The 25,053-nt window shown below is 40.7% G+C and overlaps 1 protein-coding gene across 1 annotated transcript in view; it reads right to left on the bottom strand.

The window, feature by feature from the left end:
• LOC126184816 (probable E3 ubiquitin-protein ligase makorin-1) overlaps positions 1 to 25,053 on the bottom strand; it is a 125,119-nt gene that overhangs the window by 5,785 nt on the left and 94,281 nt on the right. The window contains exon 8 of the mRNA XM_049927393.1: positions 15,790 to 15,946. Within this exon, the coding sequence (XP_049783350.1) occupies positions 15,790 to 15,946 (157 nt within the window). The remainder of the gene's footprint in view (positions 1 to 15,789; positions 15,947 to 25,053) is intronic.

Here is a 25,053-nt window from a genome sequence, read left to right as displayed (position 1 = left end):
ATGCATGAACCACATGTTGTGTCGTACTTGTAAAGGCATATGTTCTAGCAGCGCAGGTAGAATATCCCGTATGAAATCATGATAACGTGTTCCATTGAGCGTAGGTGGAAGAACATGGGGCCCAATCAAGACCGCACCAACAATGCCTGCCCAAATGTTCACAGAAAATCTGTGTTGATGACGTGATTGCACAATTGCGTGCGTATTCTCGTCAGCCCACACATGTTGATTGTGAAAATTTACGATTTGATCACGTTGGCATGAAGCCTCATCCGTAAAGAGAACATTTGCACTGAAATGAGGATTGACGCATTGTTGGATGAACCATTCGCAGAAGTATACCCGTGGAGGCCAATCAGCTGCTGATAGTGCCTGCACACATTGTACGCGGTATGGAAACAACTGGTTCTCCCGCAGCACTCACCATACAGTGACGTGGTCAACGTTACCTTGTACAGCAGCAATTTCTCTGACGCTGACATTAGGGTTATCGTCAACTGCACGAAGAATTGCCTCATCCATTGCAGGTGTCCTCGTCATTCTAGGTCTTCCCCAGTCGCGAGTCATAGGCAGGAATGTTCCTTGCTCCCTAAGACGCCGATCAATTGCTTTGAATGTCTTCCTGTCGGAACACCTTAATTCTGGAAATCTGTCTCGATACAAATGTACCACCCCATGGCTAATGCCCCGTGCTAATCCATACATCAAATGGGCATCTGCCAACTCCGCATTTTTAAACATTGCACTGACTGCAAAACCACGTTCGTGATGAACACTAACCTGTTGATGCTACGTACTGATGTGCTTGATGCTAGTACTGTAGAGCAGTGAGTCGCATGTCACCACAAGCACTGACGCCAACATTACCTTCCTTCAATTGGGCCAACTGGCAGTGAATCGAGGAAGTACATTACGTACTGACGAAACTAAAATGAGCTCTAACATGGAAATTAAGCGTTTCGGACACATGTCCACGTAACATCTTTTCCTTATTTGTGTGTGAGGAATGTTTCCTGAAAGTTTGGCCGTACCTTTTTGTAACACCCTGTATACACTAGCTGCCTCTGGTGCTCCCAGCATCACCATATATGGGCATGCATTGACTCGCCCACTACAACTTTCTGATCGCTGGATCCCACACCACGCTGAGCCGCAGGACAGCTCTATTAAGAACATTATTGGTTAATTTTACTTCAATGGCTTCTCTAATTACACAGTCCTAGAAGTTGTTAAAGAGGCTTCATCAAATTTGATCCAGTGACTATTTTTTTAAAGCATGCTCAGCTGTAGTGTGTTTTTAGCAGAACGTAGGCATCATACTATGTGTCCGACATAAGACTGGCCACACTCGCAAAGTATCATGTAGATCCCAAGTGTTCTGTGACCTCTGCATCTGTAATTGGTATCAGTAATTGTTGCATTTTTGTTGGAGGCCTGAAGATTGATTAATCTCTTGTCTGTTCACCAGGCAACTTATCTTGCCCAACACAGAGCCACGGAAGAGCAAGAAAGCAAGTTTCTTCACCTGTTCTTCACTGGTGGTCTTATTGTGAATCTCATTTGATATCAAATCATTTATTTGGCGAACACTGTATGTGCTGTTCCTGAAGATCTCACATAGGTGGGTTAGCTCATGGGGCAGGTTACAGGCATCGAATATCTTCTTGCACGATGCACCAATGTTTGTAACACAGTGCGCTTCTGTGACAATGACTGACAGAATTCACATGCAGATTGGTGTAAGTAGGTTTTCTACAGATTCTGTTACTGAGGCATTGTCTTTTGCAATTTCTATGGTAAACTGACATTACTGTTGCCAAGAACAAGTTCTTCATGTCTGTGGGGCTATATGATGAATGTGTTGCCAACATTTCAGACAGAAACAACTAGGCTTTAATAGTGCTGTGTCTAATGCAATCTCTTCTGAATTCTTCAGGAAGATATTTGCAACAGCTGGAGGTAATAGTTTTCCATAACAATGTCTTCCATCTAACCGTAATACAGGCCTCTGTACAGAAAATAAGATACAAGAATATGCCTAAATATCTTGAATACATCAGTTACAAAGAAGTAAGATATTAGGTCCAAAGAGTTTGATAGGCACCATCTTAATCAATGCCACCACATTAAAACTGACCATAATGTAATCTTCACTATGTCAAAGACAGTTAATTCGGCTGATAAAACGGGCTGAAAGTTTTTTTCTGTAATGTTCACTGTGTCCCACACGTGGAGTGAGGGGATTGGTCAAGTATTTGGCCAGATTGCATGTCTGTGAGCCAATGAAGAATACAACAAGATGAAAGGGTGTCCCACTTTCATGGATCTTCTGTAAGATATAAACAGCAGGTGGTCCAGGTGCCATAGGGAGAAGATTCTTTAACACACTGTCTAAGACAGGAGACACTTCAGAAGCTCAGATGTCTCTTACTCCTATGTTGGGTCACATAGGAGATTCCGGTAAGTACCTTCATCCTGTAGCATGCAAATCTTCATATCTTAGTCTGCACATTCCATAATTGTGGTTGCAGTGCTCTTGCCAGCAGGAAGTATCACAATACTTTAATCTTTGCTTACTGCACCCAAAGCCACTGGACTCAGCCCTTGGTCATGTTGGGTGCTGGAAGCTTTGCTTTCCTAAGAATATGGCTCATTTTGTGCCACATATTGTCTGCTGGTGGCCTGTCTGTCTTACACCCTATATTATTTCACAGAAAGGGCTCCCCTGCGGCGAAGGTACAAGTTAACTCCTTAAATGCCAAAATTGCACCTGTGTCTCCCCCTCGCCTGCAAGTTGACGACAATGTGGTCTGAGGGTCTGTGGTCCAAAATGTGATATTGTTGCAATGCACAGATGCACCTTCCTTTCTGCTTCTCAGGAGTTCATTTCTATGATGACATTTGTTGGGAAACTGTACCTAATCCCAGTGCAAAGCTGTGAGCATCCCCTTTAGTTGCAGATCCAGCTTTTGCCCATTGTTTTGCATTTTTCTCTTAGCAGAGTGAAGCAAGCATGATTAAATATCCTCCTGGAGGGGACAGTAATGAAGTGATGAGATACCATAACAAGTCTTAGACTAGTCTTCAGCGCAGTGGAAAGGGTAAGGAACTCTTATCAACCATCTTGCTGCATTTTCACAGACGTTTAATGCTGTGTCACGGCCACAACAAATGGTTCAAATTTCATGAGCTTTCGACCAAGCACTCCTTGGCCATTGTCGCGTGGTACGGCTGTCAGTGGGCTGCTAGTACGCCCTTATTGGTGAAAAGCTTGTGGAATTCTTATTATCTGATGCAGGTGGAAACCTGATAACTTTTTACTCAATGTTATGACACAAATATCGAAACAATTTCAATAGGTCATGCACGGTAACACTGATCTGTAACTTTAAAAATTTTTGCAAATACTGACTTTTGAAAAAACATTCTTCAATTAGCGCTCTTGAGAGGTATGTGTCAAGAACGTGGATTAAGGATAGAATAGACCCATCATCAGAATTCGGAAAATGCTGAGGAAGCAGATACTTGCATTCTTGGTTCAAAAAGGCACACACAAATTATGATAGGCAAAAGTTATTAAAGATTTGTATGTCTTTACAAACATCAATGCATGAAGCATACAACAACTACCACCATCATATCTTAGCAAAAGATCTTGCCGAGAACCAGAGTAAATTCTGGTCCTATATAAAATCACTAAGTGGGTCCAATACTCTATCTAGTTACATACTGACCAGTCTGGCATCACAGTAGCAGAGAGGAAAAGAAAAGCTTACATTTTAAATTTCTCATTTAAGAAATCATTCACACAAGAAGATTGTATGAACACGCATGGATACAGCATGGAGGACATACATACAGGCATATCTGGTGTAGAGAAGCAACTGAAAGAGTTGAAAATAAGTAAGTCACCAGGTCTGGATGGAATCCCAATTTAGTTAAATAGAATACTCCACAGCATTGGCCCCTTACTTAGCTTGCATTTATCACAAATCCCTCACCCAGCGCAGTGACTCAAGCAAATGGAAAAAAGTGCAGGTTACTCCTGTATCGACTTGCTACACAAATCTTTAACATTCTCAGTTCAAATATAATAAACTTCCTCAAGACAAAAAAGCTTCTGTCAAAAATCAGCACAATATATTCCTAGATTTCCATGGTGCCCCAATGCATAATGTAATGAAGGTACCTACAGCTACACGAGTCACTCAAAGACTTAAGAACAGAATCCAGTGCGTTGTCTTTGACAGCAAGTGTCCATCAGAGACAGGGTATCATTAGGAGTGCTCCAAGTAAGTGTGACAGGACTGCTCTTTGTCTTTATACATAAACGATCTGATCGACACAGTAAGCAGCAATCTGTGGTTGTTTGCTAGTCATGCTATATTGCATGAGAAGGCACCGCTGAGTGAGTGTAGAAGGATAGGAGATGGCAGACAAAATTCCTAGTTGATATAACGAATGATAACTTGCTCTAGAAGAAGATAATTTTAAGTTAATGCCAGTGAGCAGAAAAAACAATACCATAATGTTCGAATACACCATTAGTATTGTGCTCCTTGACAGTCATGTCTATTAATATGTACGCGTAATGTTTTAAAGCGATATGAAATGGAATGAGCTTTAAAGACTGTAGTAGTGAAAGTGGAGGATTTACTGGGAGAATTTTAGGAAATTGTGGTTCATCTGTAATGGATGATGATGATGATGATGATGATGGATTTGTGGGTGAGGGCACTAAACAGCAAGGTTATCAGTGCCCTTGCATGAATGACACACAGATGAGCATGGTGATAATCTATTAAAAAATAACAATAAATTGGAAAACCAAGTTGGATTCTCCCACAAGAATGAAAGGTAACCCTGAAAAAACACATCAGAATAACTAGATAAAATCAAGGATAAAATACCAGTGCAAAGAGAGTTCGAAAATGGGACAGATGACTGGCTGGATGACTCACGACAGTTGCCCAGAAACCAATGCACTGCATTCTTTCTTCAACAATTTTTTATTGAACATAATGAGAATTACAAACACAAAAGAATGTTGTTTTAGCTACACACCCTATTTTTCCACATAACCTCCATCCTGTCCTTCCCCCAGTGTGGAACGAGGGCATGTATGCCCCGTTGGTACCAAATCTTGCCCTCGTGGTGGAGCCAGTGCTTCACTGTGTGAATCACCTCCCCATCATCCTCAAAATCTCTTCCACAAATGGCATCCTTTAATGGCCCAAACAAATGTAAGTCTGAAGGGGCTAGGTCAGGTGTGTCAGGTGAGAGGGCCACGGATGGTCTCCCCAACCACTGCAAATTGTGGAGTACCACCAAACCACCTTCTAATGACTTCATCCTCCATGCCCAGCGACTAACTGTACTTCTGTCGACAGCAGATGCTCCACAGACTTTGCATGAGCATTTGTGAATATTCCCCACAGTTTCTTTCTCTGCAGTGAGAAATTCAATGACGGCATGTTGCTTGTATCGTACATCACCTACTGACGCCGTTTTGAAATGTCCTGCAGTTACACTCTGTCGGAAGTGACAGAAATTTGGTGCACTCACTCAGGAGACTTCAAATAATACATACGTAACATTTCACATTCGTAGCATTGTTTTCAGCTGAGGAAAAAAAAAAGTGGTGCATTACTTTCTGGGTAAAACTCAAAGAAATGATGTGAGACTGAACTACTTTGTGACACATTCAAATTGCACCCAATATTTTTAGAAGAATTCTGAATATTACACAAACTCTTAACACAGAAACCACACTCACCTCTTTATCAGTTAAAATAAAGGGCAGGTCCTATGGGAGACCCAGATCAACCCTTAGGTCATTCAACTATTAACTGTCATATTGACAGCTGTGTCCCACATCTGTCACACACTGGGGGCTCCTCACAATGTAAGATGAAGCAATGTGTCAATGAACCATGTCCCACTCTAAGCTGTGTAAAGGCTCCATCTTCAACTCATTGCAGTCGGAAGAAGATAGCCACGGTTGCACTGAAGGTTTTACGGAATGTAGTTTATTATGTCTCACCTCCAGCCCTGGGTCCTCTTAACACCACATGATCTTTTTGTCACAAATGAGGTGACAGCCTGCAGGGGAACTGAACAGCACACACTAGGTTGAAGGGAGCAAGCCTCATTGGCAGCCACATCAGCAAGTTCTCTTCCCCGGATCCCTGTGTGCCCTGGGACTAAGCAGCCAACTATTTTCTTGTCCTGCCTTTGCAAGGGAAGGAGAGCTTTCTGCACTTCTTCCACCATTCAGTCTGCTGGGTATACCTGATGTATAGGGGAAGGGCACCATGGGAATCTGAGCAGGTAAGGAATTCCTTGCCATGACACTGTGTCCATCTGCTCCAGTGCCCTCAGGATTCCACATTATCAACTGAATACTGCTCTGGGAGCCCTATCTTGTAGACAATGTTGGGGAAGACAACAGAGCTGCCAATATAATCTCACTGCTTTTGCTCACAAATATGAACAGTAATAAAATCTGGGTGGCGATGTAAAATCTCCTTAAGTAATCTGGGACTCATTAGTAGCCAGGGGTATGCCCTATCTACCCCTGTACCCCTACTTGCAGTAACTCAAGGCTCTCCCTCATACAGATACTGAACTGTCTTGCTGCCTGTGGACTGACTGAAAAGCCACTCCAGTGGTGGCTGCACAACTTAGCTAGGTACTAGTGATTTAGGAGTGGACAAAGCCTTATATCTTGAGGTAACACACTAGTAGACGTCTAATACACAGCAGGGACTCACCAGTCTGATCCATAAACCCAGCATCTGTATTCAAGCCAGGGCCACTCAAAGATCTTATGAAGTTGGAGCTGATGCGCCCTGTCGACTCCCCAAGACCTGTGACACATTTAAGGATGTTCAAGGGCTTGAGACATCTCAGTTTGAGTTCTTTAAGGTGTGGCAACAATGTTATCTTCTCATCAAAAGCGGGACCCAGATATTTCACCTTTTCCTTGGAAATAGGATGTGTACCCCCAGTTTTGGAATGAGTAAATTAAAGAGAGGGCAGAAACAATTGTCTCCAAAGAAAATTTAAGGATACAGCGTACTTATAAAGGGTGGAAAACTCAAAATTTTTTTATGCCTTTATTAAATTATATAGCCTTTCCTGATTACACTGATATATATATTTTAGGGTTTCAAATTAAAAACGACCTACATATACCAAATTTTGAAGTTATGGTCACGTATGCCATCACACCCCATTTATTTCTGTTACAGAAACCAGTATTATTTCGAAAAGAACTGTGAACTTTCTGTTTCCAGTGATTATACATATGATACTTTGTATATGTTGGTAACAGTGCAGGATTCTAGTGTCTGTAAATGATTATCTTTGTTAGTATTTACTTTTGTTTCGCTGAAGCAGTTTGTTCACGTGTTACTGAAGTTTGTTGCCCAAGTGCTACATATATTTGTGGAAGTACATATCCTTTAGTGTGCAATAAATACGAACTATGCCACACGTCAAGAAATTCAATAAAAGGAAATCACGTGGTAACTAGTTCACAAACAAAGCAAGCCACACTGTTTAAAGTAACTTATGTATCAGTTCTTCAGGGAAGAAACTGCCACACAACATGCCTCCTGGTGATTCAAATTTTTGTGTTAACAATGGCACTGTTTGCAGTGGATTTTTTGTTGTTGATGTGGGCATCTTATCTTCTTTGATAAAGGAAGTGGTGAAATGTAAACAATGTGATGGTGTAGTCTGTTTGGAAATAACTGAACAACAAAGTAGCAGGAAGGATTTAGCTTCGAAATTAGTTCTTCTGTGTAGATCCTGCAATAAATCTACCTCGAAAATGACTTCGAACATTGTGCATAATTCATATGATGTGAATTTGAAGTTAGTGAATGCAATGCATGCAATAGGAAAAGGAGGCTGCTCAATCAATTTGTGGTTTGATGGACCTTCCTCCTCCTCCTCCTCCTCCTCCTCCTCCTCCCAGTAGGTTCAGTAAGTACATAAAGATACTTTTAGGTGCCTTCACAGTTGTATCTAAAGCATCTATGAAACGTTAAGTAGAAGAAACTGGAGATATTAGTGGAACCAGGGACATTTCTGTTGCACCTGACGGGACATGGCAACGTCGAGGACATCGTTCCTTGAGCGGTGTTTTATGTGCTACTTCTCTCGAGAATGGGAAAGTAGTTGATGTCGAACGCTTATCTAAGTACTGCCACACCTGTCATGGTAACACTGAAGGACATATTGAACATCAGTGTTCTAAGAATTATGATGGTTACAGTGGAGTTCTGGAGTGTGATGGAGCTCTAAAAATATTTCGGAGATCGGTGGCCCTTTATAATGTTAGATATACGAAGTACCTAGGTGATAGGGATTCTGAAGCTTCCAATAAAATTAATGAATTCAATGTTTATGTTGATACCTTGGTAACAAAATTGGGGTTTTGTGGACATATGCAAAAGAGGATGGGTGCTAGATTGAGAAAGCTACATAGAGAAATGAAAGGAAAGTTGCTATCTGATGGAAAATCTGTCTCGCTGAGGCAGATTGACAGAAACTGAAATAGACCACCTTCAGAGTTATTATAGACTAGCCATTAGACGAACTGCACCTTTGAATGATGTTACAGCAATGAGAAAAGCTGTATGGACCACCTACTTTCATAAGTTGTCCACAGATGACTACCCTGTTCACGGACTTTTCCCCAAAGTTTGGTGTAGTTACCAAAAAGCAAAAGGAAGTGGTCAAATATACCATCATAAGCATTCTCTTCCTGAGCCTGAATGAAATAAAACCCATTTTTGGACACCTGAGTGACCCTGCTTTGCTTAGTAAATGTATTCAAGGGGGCACTCACAAGACAAATGAAAGTTTATACCATTGCATATCGGAATGATTACCCAAGAATGTTTTTGTAGGACTAAATACATTAAAAATTGGTGTACTAGGTGCAGTGATATGTTTCAGTGATGGAGTGATAGGAAGGGTGCAAGTCCTGAGAAATTCAGGCATAAAATGTGGCTCTAATATGGAAGATCAATTGCTTGCATGTGACAGACAACAAGTGCATGAAGCTGAAAGAATTGCTTTTCGAGTTACCAAAGAAGCAAGAAGTGCTAAAAGGAATGCCAAGACGAAGATTGAGGAGGAAGACATGCTGCAGGATGAAGACTATGCTTCAGGAATGTTCTGAGGCACAGTTTAACTGGACTCGTGTCTTCATTCGCAATTTCCCCACAAGCTGTATTTTTCAGGATTCGGGTCCAAATATTGCAATAGTCCATACTCATGTAGTAGACCTAAGCTTTATTGCAGAATCAACTACATTATAGGAAAATAACATTTTCATTAGAAAAAAATATAAAATTGAAATATAAGATATGATATTTTTTATCCTTGTAATATACATAATACGCGGAATTAAATAGGTCTAGTACCTCAGCCATCATGTCATGCATATCTGGTAAAAGTTTGGTATCCTTCAGATGTATAGCAGTGGATTAAATGGTACCTCAATATGAGGAAGCATTTTGGAAAAAAAAATTGCATCGATTTCTTTGCAATTTTTTTAATAACCCTAACCAGGTTCAAAAATATTCAAAATACAGTAGAGTCCCATTAATCTGAACTAATTGTGACCGGACCTTGTTTGGATTAACGATTTGTTTGGATTGGCCAGAATTATGGTGACGAATTTCTAGAATAAAGTATACCAAGCAGACACAAATAGGCACACCATGGTAACAAATGGGAACAAGTGTGGGAACAATGGCTCACTCTCACTCCCTGCCCTTGTTGTTGTGCATTGTTGAGACCTTTGTAGTGTCTGAGGTCAGTGCACTGCCAGTTGACTCACAAAGTGCTTGGTTATGTTAGTTATCGATCACTGGCACGCCTAACAGTTGTATTGCATTCGTTCAGGTGTAGTGGTGTACATACTTTCGTCATGAGTAAATGTTAACTCTCAAAGAAAAACTGAATGCTTTGAAGCGGATAGACAATGGTGAGAATGTATTTAAACTGGCAACAGAACTGGGTGTTGGTAAAGCAACCATTTGTGATTGGAGGAAGATCCGAGTGAAGCTTTAACAGTCCTGTGCAACATCTTTGAGAAAAACACTCTAAATTCAGCAGACTTTGAAAAGTCCAAGTACAATAAAGTGGATGAAGCTCTTTTCCTGTGGTGTACAGAGGAAAGAGAAATGGGAACTCCTTTGAGTGGAGCACTGGTTCAGGAGAAGGCTGTTTATTTGAACAAGTTAATGAATGATGAGAAGTCTTTTAGTGTGAGTATGGGTTGGCTGGACAGAATCAAAAAACGTCATGGAATCCATCAGCTGACAATTACTGGAGAGAAGCATTCTTCTGATTGTGATGCAGCGAAGGAATACTTGGGTGAGTTTGGAAAAAATTATAAGAGAGGGAAGTATTCTCCCCAACAAATTTATAATGCTGACAAGACTGGCCTTAATTTTAGGGCATTGCCAACAAAAAGCCTGGCATCAAAATCAGAAGACCATGATCCTGGTTTTAAAATGTGCAAAGATCAAGTGGCTTTATTAGCATGCAGCAATGCTGCTGGTAATCACAAGCTGCCTTTAATACTGATCATAAAATCTGCTAGGCCCAGATCTTTTAAAAGCAGCAACATGAAGACCCTGCCGTATATTATCGCAACCAGAAAGAAGTATGGATGGATGGTAAGCTGTTCAAAGAACGGTTTCACGGCCAATTTGTTCCCTCTGACTGTTTTATAAAGAAAATCATTTGTTTCCCTGTGCAATCATTTTGACTGATAACACGCCATATCACCCCAGCACTGAGGAACTACATGATGGAGAAATTGTGGCAAAGTTTTTGCCGCCGAATGTTACACCACATCTACAGCCGATGGACCAGGGCGTACTGCAAACATTAAAACTGATTTACAGGAAACAACTTTTAAGAACGCTGATCCAAAATTGTAGCATTCCTTTAGGCACACCAGAATATTTCAGAAAATACTCTGAGAAAATCGTGGAGAAAACTGTGGACATCTCTTGAATTTCAGGACAACCCAGTTGAAAATGAAGAGGAAAATCTACTACATATGATACAGACAATCCCTGAATGTGAAGAAGCTAGACAAGGAGACGTAGATGTGTGGATGGCAGCGGATGGGGCATGTGCGGAGAACCTTACTGACTCTGATTTAGTTTAGTTGCTGCTGTGACTCACAACCGGGAAGAAGTGGGCTGCTGTGACAGAAGTGAGAATGAGCCTGAAAGCTACATAGGAGAGCTGGTGCCACATAGTAATGCAGGGGAAGCCCATGACCTCGCGCTAAGTCATTTGGAAAAACAGCCCACTGCTACACCTGCTGATTTGATGTTTATGAGACGATGGCGCAACTATGCGTCATAACAGACTGTCTTCATAATGCAAAAACCAACGACTGAGGTTTTCATCTAAAAAGTATGGATAAAATGTCCACTATATTTTAGTAAGTTTGACAGCTTTTCTTTCATTGTTATGCATTGTTTAAACACAATATTTTCTTATCAATTTTCCTAATACATGTTTACTGTACTGTGTAAATTAAAATAGTGTGTACGTAGAGCAGTTTACCGCATATTTTTCCATACTTAGTCTAACATTTTTCACGTCCAGATTACCTGAACGTTGCAATCCCCCCCCCCCCCGATCACCCAGAAGAAGAGCTTTTAAAGAAGCACCACCAGACATTTCTTTGACACCAAAACACACTATAACATGCTGACTCTAATGGTGACATGCACTGGTTTACTACGACAAGAATTTCAAAATTGTTACAGTTATTCTGAACATAACTGCTTTTTCAAATGGAGTTCTGTACATTTGGTACTTCACAAGTGGTTTCAATTCATATTGAAAATGCATTTTAAATGCAATTATTTTTTGTTAGGCTTTATTTGTGCTAAGATTTTTTTTGGAGGAACTTGTGGCATTGTCTAGTGAGGGAAACAAAACACTATTTCAGAACATGGTTTTGGAAATCCTGACAAAAAGCTCAACGTATATCTAACAGTAAAAATAAAATACATGCGATTGCAGTCTTTCTCAGCGTATTCCACTGATGAATTCCTCTCGGGTTATCAGCTGAGTGGTGGCACAGTCTAGTCACGACGTTTCGATGAGTTTCGTACCCATCATCTTCTGGCTAAGTGTCGGGATGCTGTGTTCTGCATATCTATACAGCTGCTTGGCCATCGTCCAATCCTGTAGTCCGGCCAATCACGTTCCTCCGGAAGGGAGTACCGTGTCGGTAGTGGTGGGGGCCACGGCGTGGCCTGGTGTCAAGATCTGGTGGCTATCCAATCTGCCTACGGATGCCACTGCCTTCTAATCGTAGCGTTCCTGACATATTTTGTCAATTGCAGGATTCCACGCTGCACTGAGCTTAAAACCGCTATCCCTGTTTACTAAAGTGTTGCGCAGATTTATCTCCACTCCCTCTTTGAAGATAAGAGTCCCAGAAACCGTTGGCGCTGCACAGCTGCTTCGATTTTCAAATTCAAATGTGTGTCCCTCAATAATGTTATGTTCTGCTATCGCAGGCTTGTTTGTCTGTTCTAGTCATACGTTCCTGATGTGTTCAGTACAGCGCTGGGATATACATCATTGTGTCTCCCCGATATATTCCATCCCACATTCGCACTCAATACTGTAAATGCCTGGCATCTGCAGCCCCAGCTGATCTTTGGTTGAGCCAAGTATATCTGTACCTACCTCCAGCGATCACAGGTTCCTTTCACTGCCGTAACATCACACTTATAATGTCATGTTTTGTAAACAAATATGGCTTCGGGAACTATTAGGTGCAAGGATCATATAGCAGAAGTGAAAAGTTATCCCTAAGTACATGAAGTATATATTGTAGAACACTATTACAGAATAAACTTTAAAGGATTTTAGGGAATAAATTTTTAAAGAATTTTGAGATCTTTGTTTCGTGGTGACGAATGCACGTGTTGTAATAAATATTTCGGGTGGTATATAAATACGATTTTGTCAACTTAATATAGCTTTAACCTTATACTCTTTTTAGTACAATAATTATGTTGGCTATAGTGGTAACACATGCGCAAATAATCATTTGGTTGGGATGCACAGACAGAAATGAAAGGCTGGATGCAGAGCGAGGGGAAGTGAGAGAGAAAGAGAGAGAGAAAGTGAGAGGGTGATAGGAGTGACTGGATGAGAGCAAACTATCAAAGCATGGGTTCTTAGGATTATATCTGTTACATGTAATAACTGCCTAAAGGCTAGGGTAATACAATTGGTCAGTGCTTTAAATACACAGATGGATGTTGTAATGGTCGCCTGGTCGTAGATATTGCTAATTGCTATAATCGCACTATTTCACTCCCATTTACGGAGCTTGTTAGCACTTTATGTGAGGTTGGCGCCATTAAAATGCATTGTGTTGTAGTAATCGCTGCTACTTGCTGGATCGCTGCTGTCTCTCGATGCTGATGCTGGCTCTACATCTGGTTGTCTAGGGTTAAAAACATGAGGTCCCGTGTTTTTTATGTGCTTTTGATGATAAAGAACGAGTGAAACCAACAAATATGTAAACTTCAAATATTTATTACTCTGGTGGCCATCTTAATTCCACTGTCCACCAAAGACCATGACTCAACACAAAGTAGTACTTCCGTTACATGTTCTTTGCATTGTTTATCCACCTCAAACAATAACACACAAACACACTTTACCAAAGTGACATTCCGACTGCCTCTCGACCCTTCTTACTGCTTGTACTTATAACATTGTCAAAGAACTACTAAAAAGAGAGATAGTTTATAAGTCACATGTACATCTGTTACCATAATTTGTGCAGAAAAGTTATTAATTTGCATCGAGTGACATAATTTAACATGTTATTAAAATGACAGACAGATTTGTTGACTTGACAGAATAATTCTTTGTTACAAAAAGGCCGTTTTTTAGGAGTTTGTCAATTGACTTCTCTAATTTGCATAAATAAGTAAATAACATGAATTATTAAGAATTACATTGGTTTTCGTCTAAAATAGGATTGCTTACGTGAATACTGAGTGAAAACGCTCCTAGTGAACAAATAGGTTTCACTGGGTGATTTTTATTGAAGGAGATCCAAAATACCTAAGTTGGCCACTATTTTTCGTACTTCATATTAATTATTTAAGATGAACTTAGTGTTTTTACATGATGACATTTGCTGTATCAGTGATCAAGTGATATAAACTTTTGTGTGGGTCAGTTACTCAGTATAATTTAATGGGTTGACTGTTTATGCAGACATGTTATGCAATCATTGTTAACATACACAGTAACTTTTCTATAATCATAAATACTCGTTAAACTGCTTGAATTTGTAGGGTATCGCATACTTCGGTACAGTAAAGCCTTTAATATGTTCCGTTACAATGTACAGTTTGTGCCATTATTTGATGTACATAAACTGTACATCCATCTGTATATTTAAAGCATTGACCAATTTTATTATCCCAGCCTTTGGGCAATTATTACATGTAGAAGGTATAATCCTAAGAACCCCTGCTTTGATAGTTTGCTCTCATCCAGTCACTTCTCCACCCCCTTTCTCTGTCTCTTACCCTCTCTCTGCATCCAGCCTTTCATTTCTGTCTGTGCATCCCAACCAAACTTATTCGCATATACTTTTACCACTGTAGCCAACATAATTATTAAACAGTGACATAACAGTAAACTACTTGTTTCATTTAACTGGGAGTGCATGTTTGAAGAATACGGAAATAGATGCTAATATTTACTGTTCTTTGGGTCTCTAAGTGAGTGTGTGTAATGGTACACGGTGTTGTCAGTGCACCTCTAATATTCCACAACGAACCTGAACCTTTAGCAAGACAATGCACTACCACGTCAGTCCCAAATCATGTTTCCGAGATTCGAGAAATACTCAATAGTTGTCTGCAACACAACTGAATAAGATGAGGACACACTGAATCCAGATCTGACTAACAGCCCTTGAATTGTGGGCAGCAATTGGCAGTCATAAACCAAGATGGATTTCACATTTTGGTGTCTCCTGGAGCCCTTCCTATGGTACGTCACTGCTTTCGTTATAGTAAAAAATAGGTGCTACATGCTACTAACAAGGCATGTTCACTAATGTTAATGCTGTTTTGCATGTGTTAAATACTTATGGGATGCACTTTATGGAATGAAAGATCTATGATGTTTGTGTCAACTGTATTTCATTTCAAACCCCAACATAAAATTTAAAGCACATTCATTATTATGTCAGATAAATCATTTAATTTTTTAAACTCCCACCTCATACTTATGAGAAATCTTTCACACTGATAGTCTTCAAAACCTTTTACAACTACATATTAATGCAGTGCTCTTTCAATACTTTATGCTGTTTGGGCACCAACAAGACAGATTTGTGTAACTGAGGCAAGGGGCTAATTAATTCAAATAATATCTTGCAGATCAGAGAAGTTTTTGCTGTTTAGTATTATTAAACCAATAGGCTTTTTTCTGGACAATTTTGTGTTTCACAACACTACTAAAGAGCAACACTTTCCAGACATCAGCACAATTCTTGGTAAATTGCACCACCGGGTTAAGACATTACAGTGATTATCTTAAATAAAGGAAGCCAATTTTTCACACTGCTGATGTTTGTCATTTTGATTCAGGTCTATGGAAGTGGCTCATAAAAAGAACAACTGAAATAAAATCTTTATTAACGATACTGAAACATTCTTAAATTTATTTGTAAAAAAATCAAGTTACCTGAAAATGTGGCAATCCTTCTGCATTGATACGCTTTGGTCTTCTGAAATCGAGATGGTCTGGTTTTGTTCCATCTGGCAATGTATGTAGGTAGAAACATTTATCCCCAAATGGGCATTTGCCTTTTCCAAAATTGTACAGTCGGCATGGTTTTACCCTGTAACAATACAGCTTTAAGAAAAAAGAACTGCTGCAAGAACCTTTTCATAATTAATTTTAGATATGCTCTCACCACGAACATCACATGTGTTTTACATTTTGGCAAAAGATCAGGAAACAGGCTTGTTTTGTAGTGGATGTAAACATCTTTAAGAAATCTTTTTCTCATGTTTTGATTGGTCTTCAGTTACTTCTCATTTAAGAAGAAACACAAAGATGATTTTTCCATTGTTTGTTAGTTATTCCCTGCATCTCACTCATCAAGTCATGTAACATTTTTATTTTTTATTGACTGTATTATAGGAACATTTCAACCATTATGTAGCCACAAAGAAGCAGCTTCTGTGACCTAGTATGTAAGTGTACTGTTTGTCTGTCACATCAGTTCTACATCTAAATTCAAACTCTGCATGCCCCATGATGTGGAGGGTACGTTAATTACCACTGTTGTTTCTCCCTTTTTATGTTCAGTTTGTGAATGCTGCACAGAAAGAGTAACTGCCAGTAAGCCTTCATATCAGCTTTTTTATTATTATTTTGTTATGGCCATCTTACAATATTTAGGTGGAAGGTTGCCTAGCTTCTTAGAATCCATGTTGTTGCAGTTTTAAGGGTAAATGTATCAATACAGCACATCACATCTTGCAGCATCTGTCACTCAACTTGAATGAATCTTCCCATTTCACTCTCACCATTACTGAACAAACCTGTAATGAGCATACCACTATGCTCTCCTCCTCATCCAATAAGTCTACCTGAACAATCGGCTCTCGTCTAATTTTGTTTGTTTCTGAAATACGAAGTGTAGCACGCTGTAAGTTGATTTTTGTTAGGCATTTGATAGGCCTGTTCCTACTCCAAAATTTGTTTCAATATTGACTAAATCTAGCGGCCAAGTCTCATACACTTGGGAAGTAAGATGGCAAAAGTGGATCAAGCACCTAACAAGTAAAGAAAAGAAACATTATAATGTGGAGCAGCAATAAAAGGGCAGAAAGCATCATAGTTTATTTTGCTGCTGTTTGTTGGATTTTACATACTTGAAACTTATGAACACTGCACAGACAAAAGTAGAGGATGCCTAGTATTTGTAATATTGTTCGGTTTGCATTTAATAGAGAAGTGAAGGCAATGGTGGTGGCAGGTCTATCCTCTTGCATTGTGTGTGGGGCGAATGCATTTCAGCAAAATGAGCCAGAAAAGAATTTACTTGTTTCAAGAAAGATTGTGTTGAACATTCAGATAATCGCAATAACTGGTGTGAAATGAACTGGAACATTTAACCATCATCCAACATTTGCATTCACTGAACAAGGATCAGAAGTCAAGGTTGGGAGTACTGCTTGGTCTAATTCAAAGCAACAAAAGGTAAATGGGTGAATATTACTGCGCATTTGTTTGAGCATCATCAGGTCACTAATCGGTAAGTCATATGCAATATTGTTACTGTAGATGAGTTATGATGTGTTTGATAACTTCTTAGGACGAAATTAACAGCTGAGCCCTAACAAAAGGCATATATCAGGCAAACGGCAGTGTCGACATAGTGTTTTTCATCTGGAAGCACAGAAAGGATGTTGTGCTCTACAAATTTTTTCCCAGGGTTGTGTCCATTGCAGCTGGTATTATTTGCTAACAACTGACACATTCTGGTCACAATGTAACAAAAATGACCACAACAAAGCTAATCATGTGTTGCTACAATGCAGTAAAACAATCTGCTGATGTCACAAACAGAACTATCCAGCAGTTAGTTTGGGAGTCATCCATCATAAACTACTATTTCTGATCTTATACCCTCAAATGTTTACTTATTGAAGAACCATCAAAACAATTCCTTTCAGTATGACAATGCAGTTCACATCTGGTTTGATGACATCTTTAACACAGAACCAGGTGGCTCTCAGAGGTGTGCAATCAGTTAACTACCTGAGCACTGTCAGACCAATTTAGTTAATTTGAAAGAATATTCAGGCCGTCCCAAGAGGAATGATACACACTATGTGATCAAAAGTACCCGGACACCTGGCTGAAAATGACAGACAAGTTCGTGGCACCCTCCATCAGTAAGGCTGGAATTCAGTATGGTGTTGGCCCACTCTCAGCCTTGATGATAGCTTCCACTCTTGCAGACATATGTTCAATGAGGTGCTGGAAAGTTTCTTGGGGAGTGGCAGACCATTCTTCATGGAGTGCTGCTCTGAGGAGAGGTATCGATGCCAGTCAGTGAGCCCAGGCCGCGCATTACGAAAAGGTGCTCGATCATGTTGAAAGATGCAATCACTATTCCTGAATTGCTCTTCAACAGCGGGGTGCTTAAAACATCAACGTAGGCTTGTGATGTGACAGTGCCACGCAAAACAACAAGGGATGCAAGCACCTTCCATGAAAAACACGACCACACCATAACATTACCGGCTCCAAATTTTACTGTTGGCACTACACACACTGGCAAATGACGTTCACAGGGCATTCGCCACACCCACACCATGCCATCATATCGCCACACTGTGTACTGTGATTCTTCACTTCACACAATATTTTTCCACTGTTCAATCATCCAATGCCTATGCTCCTTACACCAAGCGAGGTGTCGCTTGGCATTTACCGGCGTGATGTGTGGCTTACGAGCAGTCGCTCGACCACGAAATCCATGTTTTATCACCTGGTGCCTAACTGTCATAGTACTTGCAGTAGATCCTGATGCAGTTTGGAATTCCTGTGTGATGGTCTGGACAGATGTCTGCCTATTACTCATTACGACCCTCTTCAACTGTCGGCGGTTTCTTGTCAGTCAACAGACGAGGTCGACCTGACGCTTTTGTGCTGTATGCGTCCCTTCACATTTCCACTTCACTATCACATCAGAAACAGTTGACCTATAGATGTTTAAGAGTGTGGAAATCTTGTGTACAGATGTATGACAAGTGACGCCCAATCACCTGACCACATTCAAAGTCCGTGAGTTACGTGGCATGCCCCATTCTGCTCTCTCACAATGTCTAATAACTTCAATAGTCACCGACATGGAGCAGTTGGCAGTAGGTGGCAGCACAATGCACCTAATACGAAAAACTTATGTTTTTGGGGGTGTCTGAATACTTTTGATCACATAGTGTATGTTCAGGGGTATGACAGGAACTGTCATTCGAAGCATTGAAGTCCAGCAAACATGGGTTCTGAAATGCACACTTTAAGAACTATGAGCACTTCTTCAGTAGAAGAGGTGTTCCTCAGTAGTGAAGATAAAAAACTGCTCATAGTCCTTAGGGTGTGCATAATACAGCCCACGCTTTGAATGATCATTTGTCATGATCCTGAATACTCATAATTCCTCATGGGACACACTGTATTGTTCCTAATTAAAGAAGACTGAAAAAATGCTCATAGCTCTTAAGGTATGCATTTCAAAGCCCATGTTTAATGGACTTCTCTTGCTTCAAATTGAATGATCATTCCTATCATATACCTGAACATATATGATTCCTCCTCAGCAGAGTGAGTTGCAGCAATACGTGATAGAGCTTTGTTGGTCATTTTTCTTACACTATGACCAGAATGTGTCAGATGTTGGCAAATAATACAAGCTGCAATGGACACAACCCTAGCAAAAAGTTTGTAGAGCACAACACCCTTTCTGTGCCACCAGACACTGCCATTTGCCAAAGTATATGTCTTTTGTTAGAGCTCAGCTGTTAATTTCTTCTTAAGAAGTTAACAAGCACATCATAAATCATCACCAGGAACAAGTATATGACTTCCCAATGAGTGGACTGATGATGCTCAAACAAATATGCATTAATACTCCCCCATTTATTTATTTTTTTTTTGCTTTGAATTACAGCATGCAGTACTCCCAAACCTGACTTCTGAACCTTGTGTATTGAATGAATATGTCACGTGATGGTTAAATGTTCCAGTTCATTACACGTCAATTATCTTGACTTCCTGAGTATTGAAAATCTTTCATGCCAACAATCTTCCTTGAAACACGTAAATTCTTTTTTGACACTTTTGTCCAAAAGCATTCACCTCAAACTCAATACAAAGGGTTAGACCTGGCACCGCTGCCTTCATTTTCTATTAAACCCACAGCTAACAATATGCCACAAAGTTTTACCAAAGAATAATCACCAGTGATAGGTTTTCAGAAGTTATTTTATTTAAGAGACCAATTTAAACATTTTATTAATGCCGTCTTCAAGTCCCTGCATGTTAAAAACGAGTGTGTATACATGTAGTATTTGTCAAGGTATTCCACTAGTTGACATTACAGACGATGGAGTGTAATAATGAAAGTACTTAAAACCTACAAAATGCAACATGTAGTGTCAAGAAGAGCACCTGTTCATACAAAGCACAACAAAACGGAATATGTACACATATTGGTTCACATCAAAACTATTTTGATATAATGCATTTATAGTAGAACATGCCGAACATCACAGAAACAAAAAATAGATGCTATACAAAATAAGATGCACAAAAGGATAAAACTTGTCTAGTGTATATATTAACTCATATACATGAGAATCGCCATAGTTCTTAAGAAAAACTATCCCCATTCAAATTAAAAGTCGTGATTTAACCTATGAAGTACACAATCGCGTGCTTATCTATTACCGAACTAATATCACCCACTATTAGTACTGTATCAGAATAAGTTTTCACAATATCAAAATATGCTATCAGAGGCAACCCCAATGGTCAACAAATTACTAGGTGAATAACAGTAAGAAAAAACTTGTGAGGAATACTCATGAAATACACTCCTGGAAATGGAAAAAAGAACACATTGATACCGGTGTGTCAGACCCACCATACTTGCTCCGGACACTGCGAGAGGGCTGTACAAGCAATGATCACACGCACGGCACAGCGGACACACCAGGAACCGCGGTGTTGGCCGTCGAATGGCGCTAGCTGCGCAGCATTTGTGCACCGCCGCCGTCAGTGTCAGCCAGTTTGCCATGGCATACGGAGCTCCATCGCAGTCTTTAACACTGGTAGCATGCCGCGACAGCGTGGACGTGAACGGTATGTGCAGTTGACGGACTTTGAGCGAGGGCGTATAGTGGGCATGCGGGAGGCCGGGTGGACGTACCGCCGAATTGCTCAACACGTGGGGCGTGAGGTCTCCACAGTACATCGATGTTGTCGCCAGTGGTCGGCGGAAGGTGCACGTGCCCGTCGACCTGGGACCGGACCGCAGCGATGCACGGATGCACGCCAAGACCGTAGGATCCTACACAGTACCGTAGGGGACCGCACCGCCACTTCCCAGCAAATTAGGGACACTGTTGCTCCTGGGGTATCGGCGAGGACCATTCGCAACCGTCTCCATGAAGCTGGGCTACGGTCCCGCACACCGTTAGGCCATCTTCCGCTCACGCCCCAACATCGTGCAGCCCGCCTCCAGTGGTGTCGCGACAGGCGTGAATGGAGGGACGAATGGAGACGTGTCGCCTTCAGCGATGAGAGTCGTTTCTGCCTTGGTGCCAATGATGGTCGTATGCGTGTTTGGCGCCGTGCAGGTGAGCGCCACAATCAGGACTGCATACGACCGAGGCACACAGGGCCAACACCCGGCATCATGGTGTGGGGAGCGATCTCCTACACTGGCCGTACACCACTGGTGATCGTCGAGGGGACACTGAATAGTGCATGGTACATCCAAACCGTCATCGAACCCATCGTTCTACCATTCCTAGACCGGCAAGGGAACTTGCTGTTCCAACAGGACAATGCACGTCCGCATGTATCCCGTGCCACCCAACGTGCTCTAGAAGGTGTAAGTCAACTACCCTGGCCAGCAAGATCTGTCCCCCATTGAGCATGTTTGGGACTGGATGAAGCGTCGTCTCACGCGGTCTGCACGTCCAGCACGAACGCTGGTCCATCTGAGGCGCCAGGTGGAAATGGCATGGCAAGCCGTTCCACAGGACTACATCCAGCATCTCTACGATCGTCTCCATGGGAGAATAGCAGCCTGCATTGCTGCGAAAGGTGGATATACACTGTACTAGTGCCGACATTGTGCATGCTCTGTTGCCTGTGTCTATGTGCCTGTGGTTCTGTCAGTGTGATCATGTGATGTATCTGACCCCAGGAATGTGTCAATAAAGTTTCCCCTTCCTGGGACAATGAATTCACGGTGTTCTTATTTCAATTTCCAGGAGTGTACATAGACGGCATAATGTTAAATGTCAAATAAAAAAATATGCCTTACAGCCCCTTGAACATCCATCGGTGGGCAAATACTAGGATGGAACAAGCAAGCAACCCAAAATACTTATTAACCAAGCAGAGCCCCCCAAAAATCTCAATAGACTATGTAATTTCTACTCTCTTGGGATTTAAGGTGATATACTATTGATATTTATAGAATGATTAAACCCATTCAAATATGAACTAACACATAGCAAGCTGTTTCACAAAAGGAAGTGTAGGCACAGACCAGGCTAAAAGTATGCAAAGAGTGTGAAAACCGGCAAGAATACAAAATACAAGCACAATAGTTAAGGAACTTACTGGCACAAAAAGGAGCAATATTTTGAGTGGAAATGGAGTTGTCAAATGACCTCATACTACAAAACAATCAATGAATTTACCAATACTAAAGCAAAGCCTTCTAAATAATGAGGAAAACAATGAATTTAATAGTGCAGGACTACATATGCCGGGAGTACTGAGCTACAAAGTGAAATTTGCTACCCACTACAGTAGCCTAGAATATAATCAAATCCCACATATCATCAGGTCAACATCAATCAAAAATCCTTAAAAATCATAGAATTTGCATATGTGGTAAGAACATCAAAAAATTCCCCTTAAGGTGTATGCCTAAGTTAAGGTCAGGTCACATAGCTAACTTACACTACACAAACACAACTCACGAGTTTCAGTCACACACCCAACACCCCACGTATGACCTGGGGATTATGTCAATTTGGGTCTAAAATTGCACCAGGCTAAAAAAGGCATTGTAACTACGAGGGTAATCCCAAAACTAAAGTATCCATTTTTTTTAAAGTACATTGACCTGTTTATTCAATGGTTTACATCAGTTTACAAGTTTAACATTTAGCTATTTTTCGAGATAATCACCATTTCTGTTGCTGCATTTCCGTAGATGCTGTGGCAGTTATTGTATGCCCATGTCATACCAGCTCGCCGCCATGCTGTTCAGAAATTTATGAACTACTACTTTCACCTCATCGTCGGAGCTGAATTGCTGGGACCACAATTAACACTGACAGGTACTGTGAGACTCTGAAAAAACTCAGAAGGGCAATTCAGAACAGGAGAAAAGGAATGTTGAGCAAGGGCGTTCACATTCTCCATGACAACGCTCACCCACACATCACTCAGCAAACCGTTGCTCTCCTGCAACAGTTTCAGTGGAACATAATCACCCACCCAACCTATAGTCCTGACTTGGCACCCAGTGACCATCACCTGTTCCCTAGGTTAAAAGAACATTTGTCTGGAAAGTGATTCAGCTCCAATGACGGGGTGAAAGATGAGGTTCATAACTTTCTGAACAGCACAGCAGCGAGCTTGTATGACATGGGCATACAATAACTGCAACAGCATCTACGGAAATGCAGCAACAGAAATGGTGATTATGCCGAAAAATAGCTAAATGTTAAACCTGTAAACTGATGTAAACCATTGTAGAATTAAACAGGTCTATATACTTATAAAAAAATAGGAGACCTCACTTTTGGTATTACCCATGTATGTAGAAGATAACACTTATCAGTCTGAAGAATGCAATTAAATATCATGGGTTAATATAGCCAAATGAAATCTGTAGTTTAATGTCAAGGACTGAAATTGCTCCAGGGGATTACATAATATGTAGGTAATTAGCTAGGTATCACACTCGCAGATAAGACTATACCAGCACTAACCCGCTATGAAGCACAGTATCAGTAAATGTGAGTCCTCAAGGAACATGCAGAGGCCTGCAGCTGGCATTAATGAGATGCCAAAACCAGTCGTACAAATAATGTAACTTCTGAAAACATACGGCTGTTTGGTGATTTTTCTTTGGTAAATATCTGTCCGGCCGCTGTCTTGTATCCACAACGGATCGACAGAGATTGTTATGTCACAAATGTTGAACTTCTATTCCACTTGAGATTATTTTCCAAGGCTTACACAATTTTCATGAAGTTCAAGTATGGAGTATGCAAAACCCAGTACTTAACAGGAAGATAAATACTGGAAATTCAAGCAAGTAAATGACAACTGATAAATACACTCTCAGTGCCACACTGCAGTCACTTGGTTATGCATGTGGTATGTGACGTACGGCCAGTCTCTGGTAGTCACAAAAGGGCAAGGAAACTGGAGTGTGTAATGTGCTGATCTCAATGCAGCCATGAGCTCCTTTGATGAATTGTTTCCAGAAGCTTTTGCTATTACTGATGGGTCAGAATGTGAAGTGAATACTTTTCCGGTTACGTCAGACTTACAACTTAAGCAGTTAAAAAAATAAGTGAGTGTGTGGACTCAAACTCATGACTCCAAATCCACGTTTCGTTATGTTTACCAGTAGACCACAAGCTCATACAGCACTGTAACTGCTTGAGAAGGAGAAACTCTTCCTCCAATCACTTCTGCATTCTACAATCTTGCCAAATTGTGGATATAGCCAGACATAGAAATCTGAGGGGTGGCCGGTTTTATTGGCTGCCTTAAGTGAACGACCTGCACTTGGTATCTGTCTCTGCGACATTATCCTTGCCCTACGCAATGTGTGTGGAAATACATCACCACATCTACTTTAGCTGAAATTCACTATTTACAGGAAGCATTACCACATACGTGTATTACTGTATGTGTGGAAATATCAAGTCCGAGTCTAACGTAGCCTTATATGATATCTCAGTTGTTATGCCAATGTAGATGACAATTGTGGAGACTAATTTTGTAAAAATAACAGGGTGTATACATGGACAAGGAAAAAAAATTCCCGGATTTTCCCCGAATCTCCTGGTTAAAAATACATTTTCTCCCAGGTGAAAATACACTTTTTCTGTGTTAGGTGACAGTATACTTTCCCTCTGAACTGTAAAACGTATCCTTTGAACGGAT

The sequence above is a fragment of the Schistocerca cancellata genome, chromosome 4, assembly GCF_023864275.1.
Source record: "Schistocerca cancellata isolate TAMUIC-IGC-003103 chromosome 4, iqSchCanc2.1, whole genome shotgun sequence".
NCBI lineage: Eukaryota > Metazoa > Arthropoda > Insecta > Orthoptera > Acrididae > Schistocerca > Schistocerca cancellata.
Note: the sequence above shows the minus strand (reverse complement) of the source record. Positions and strands in the feature narration are given on the sequence as shown.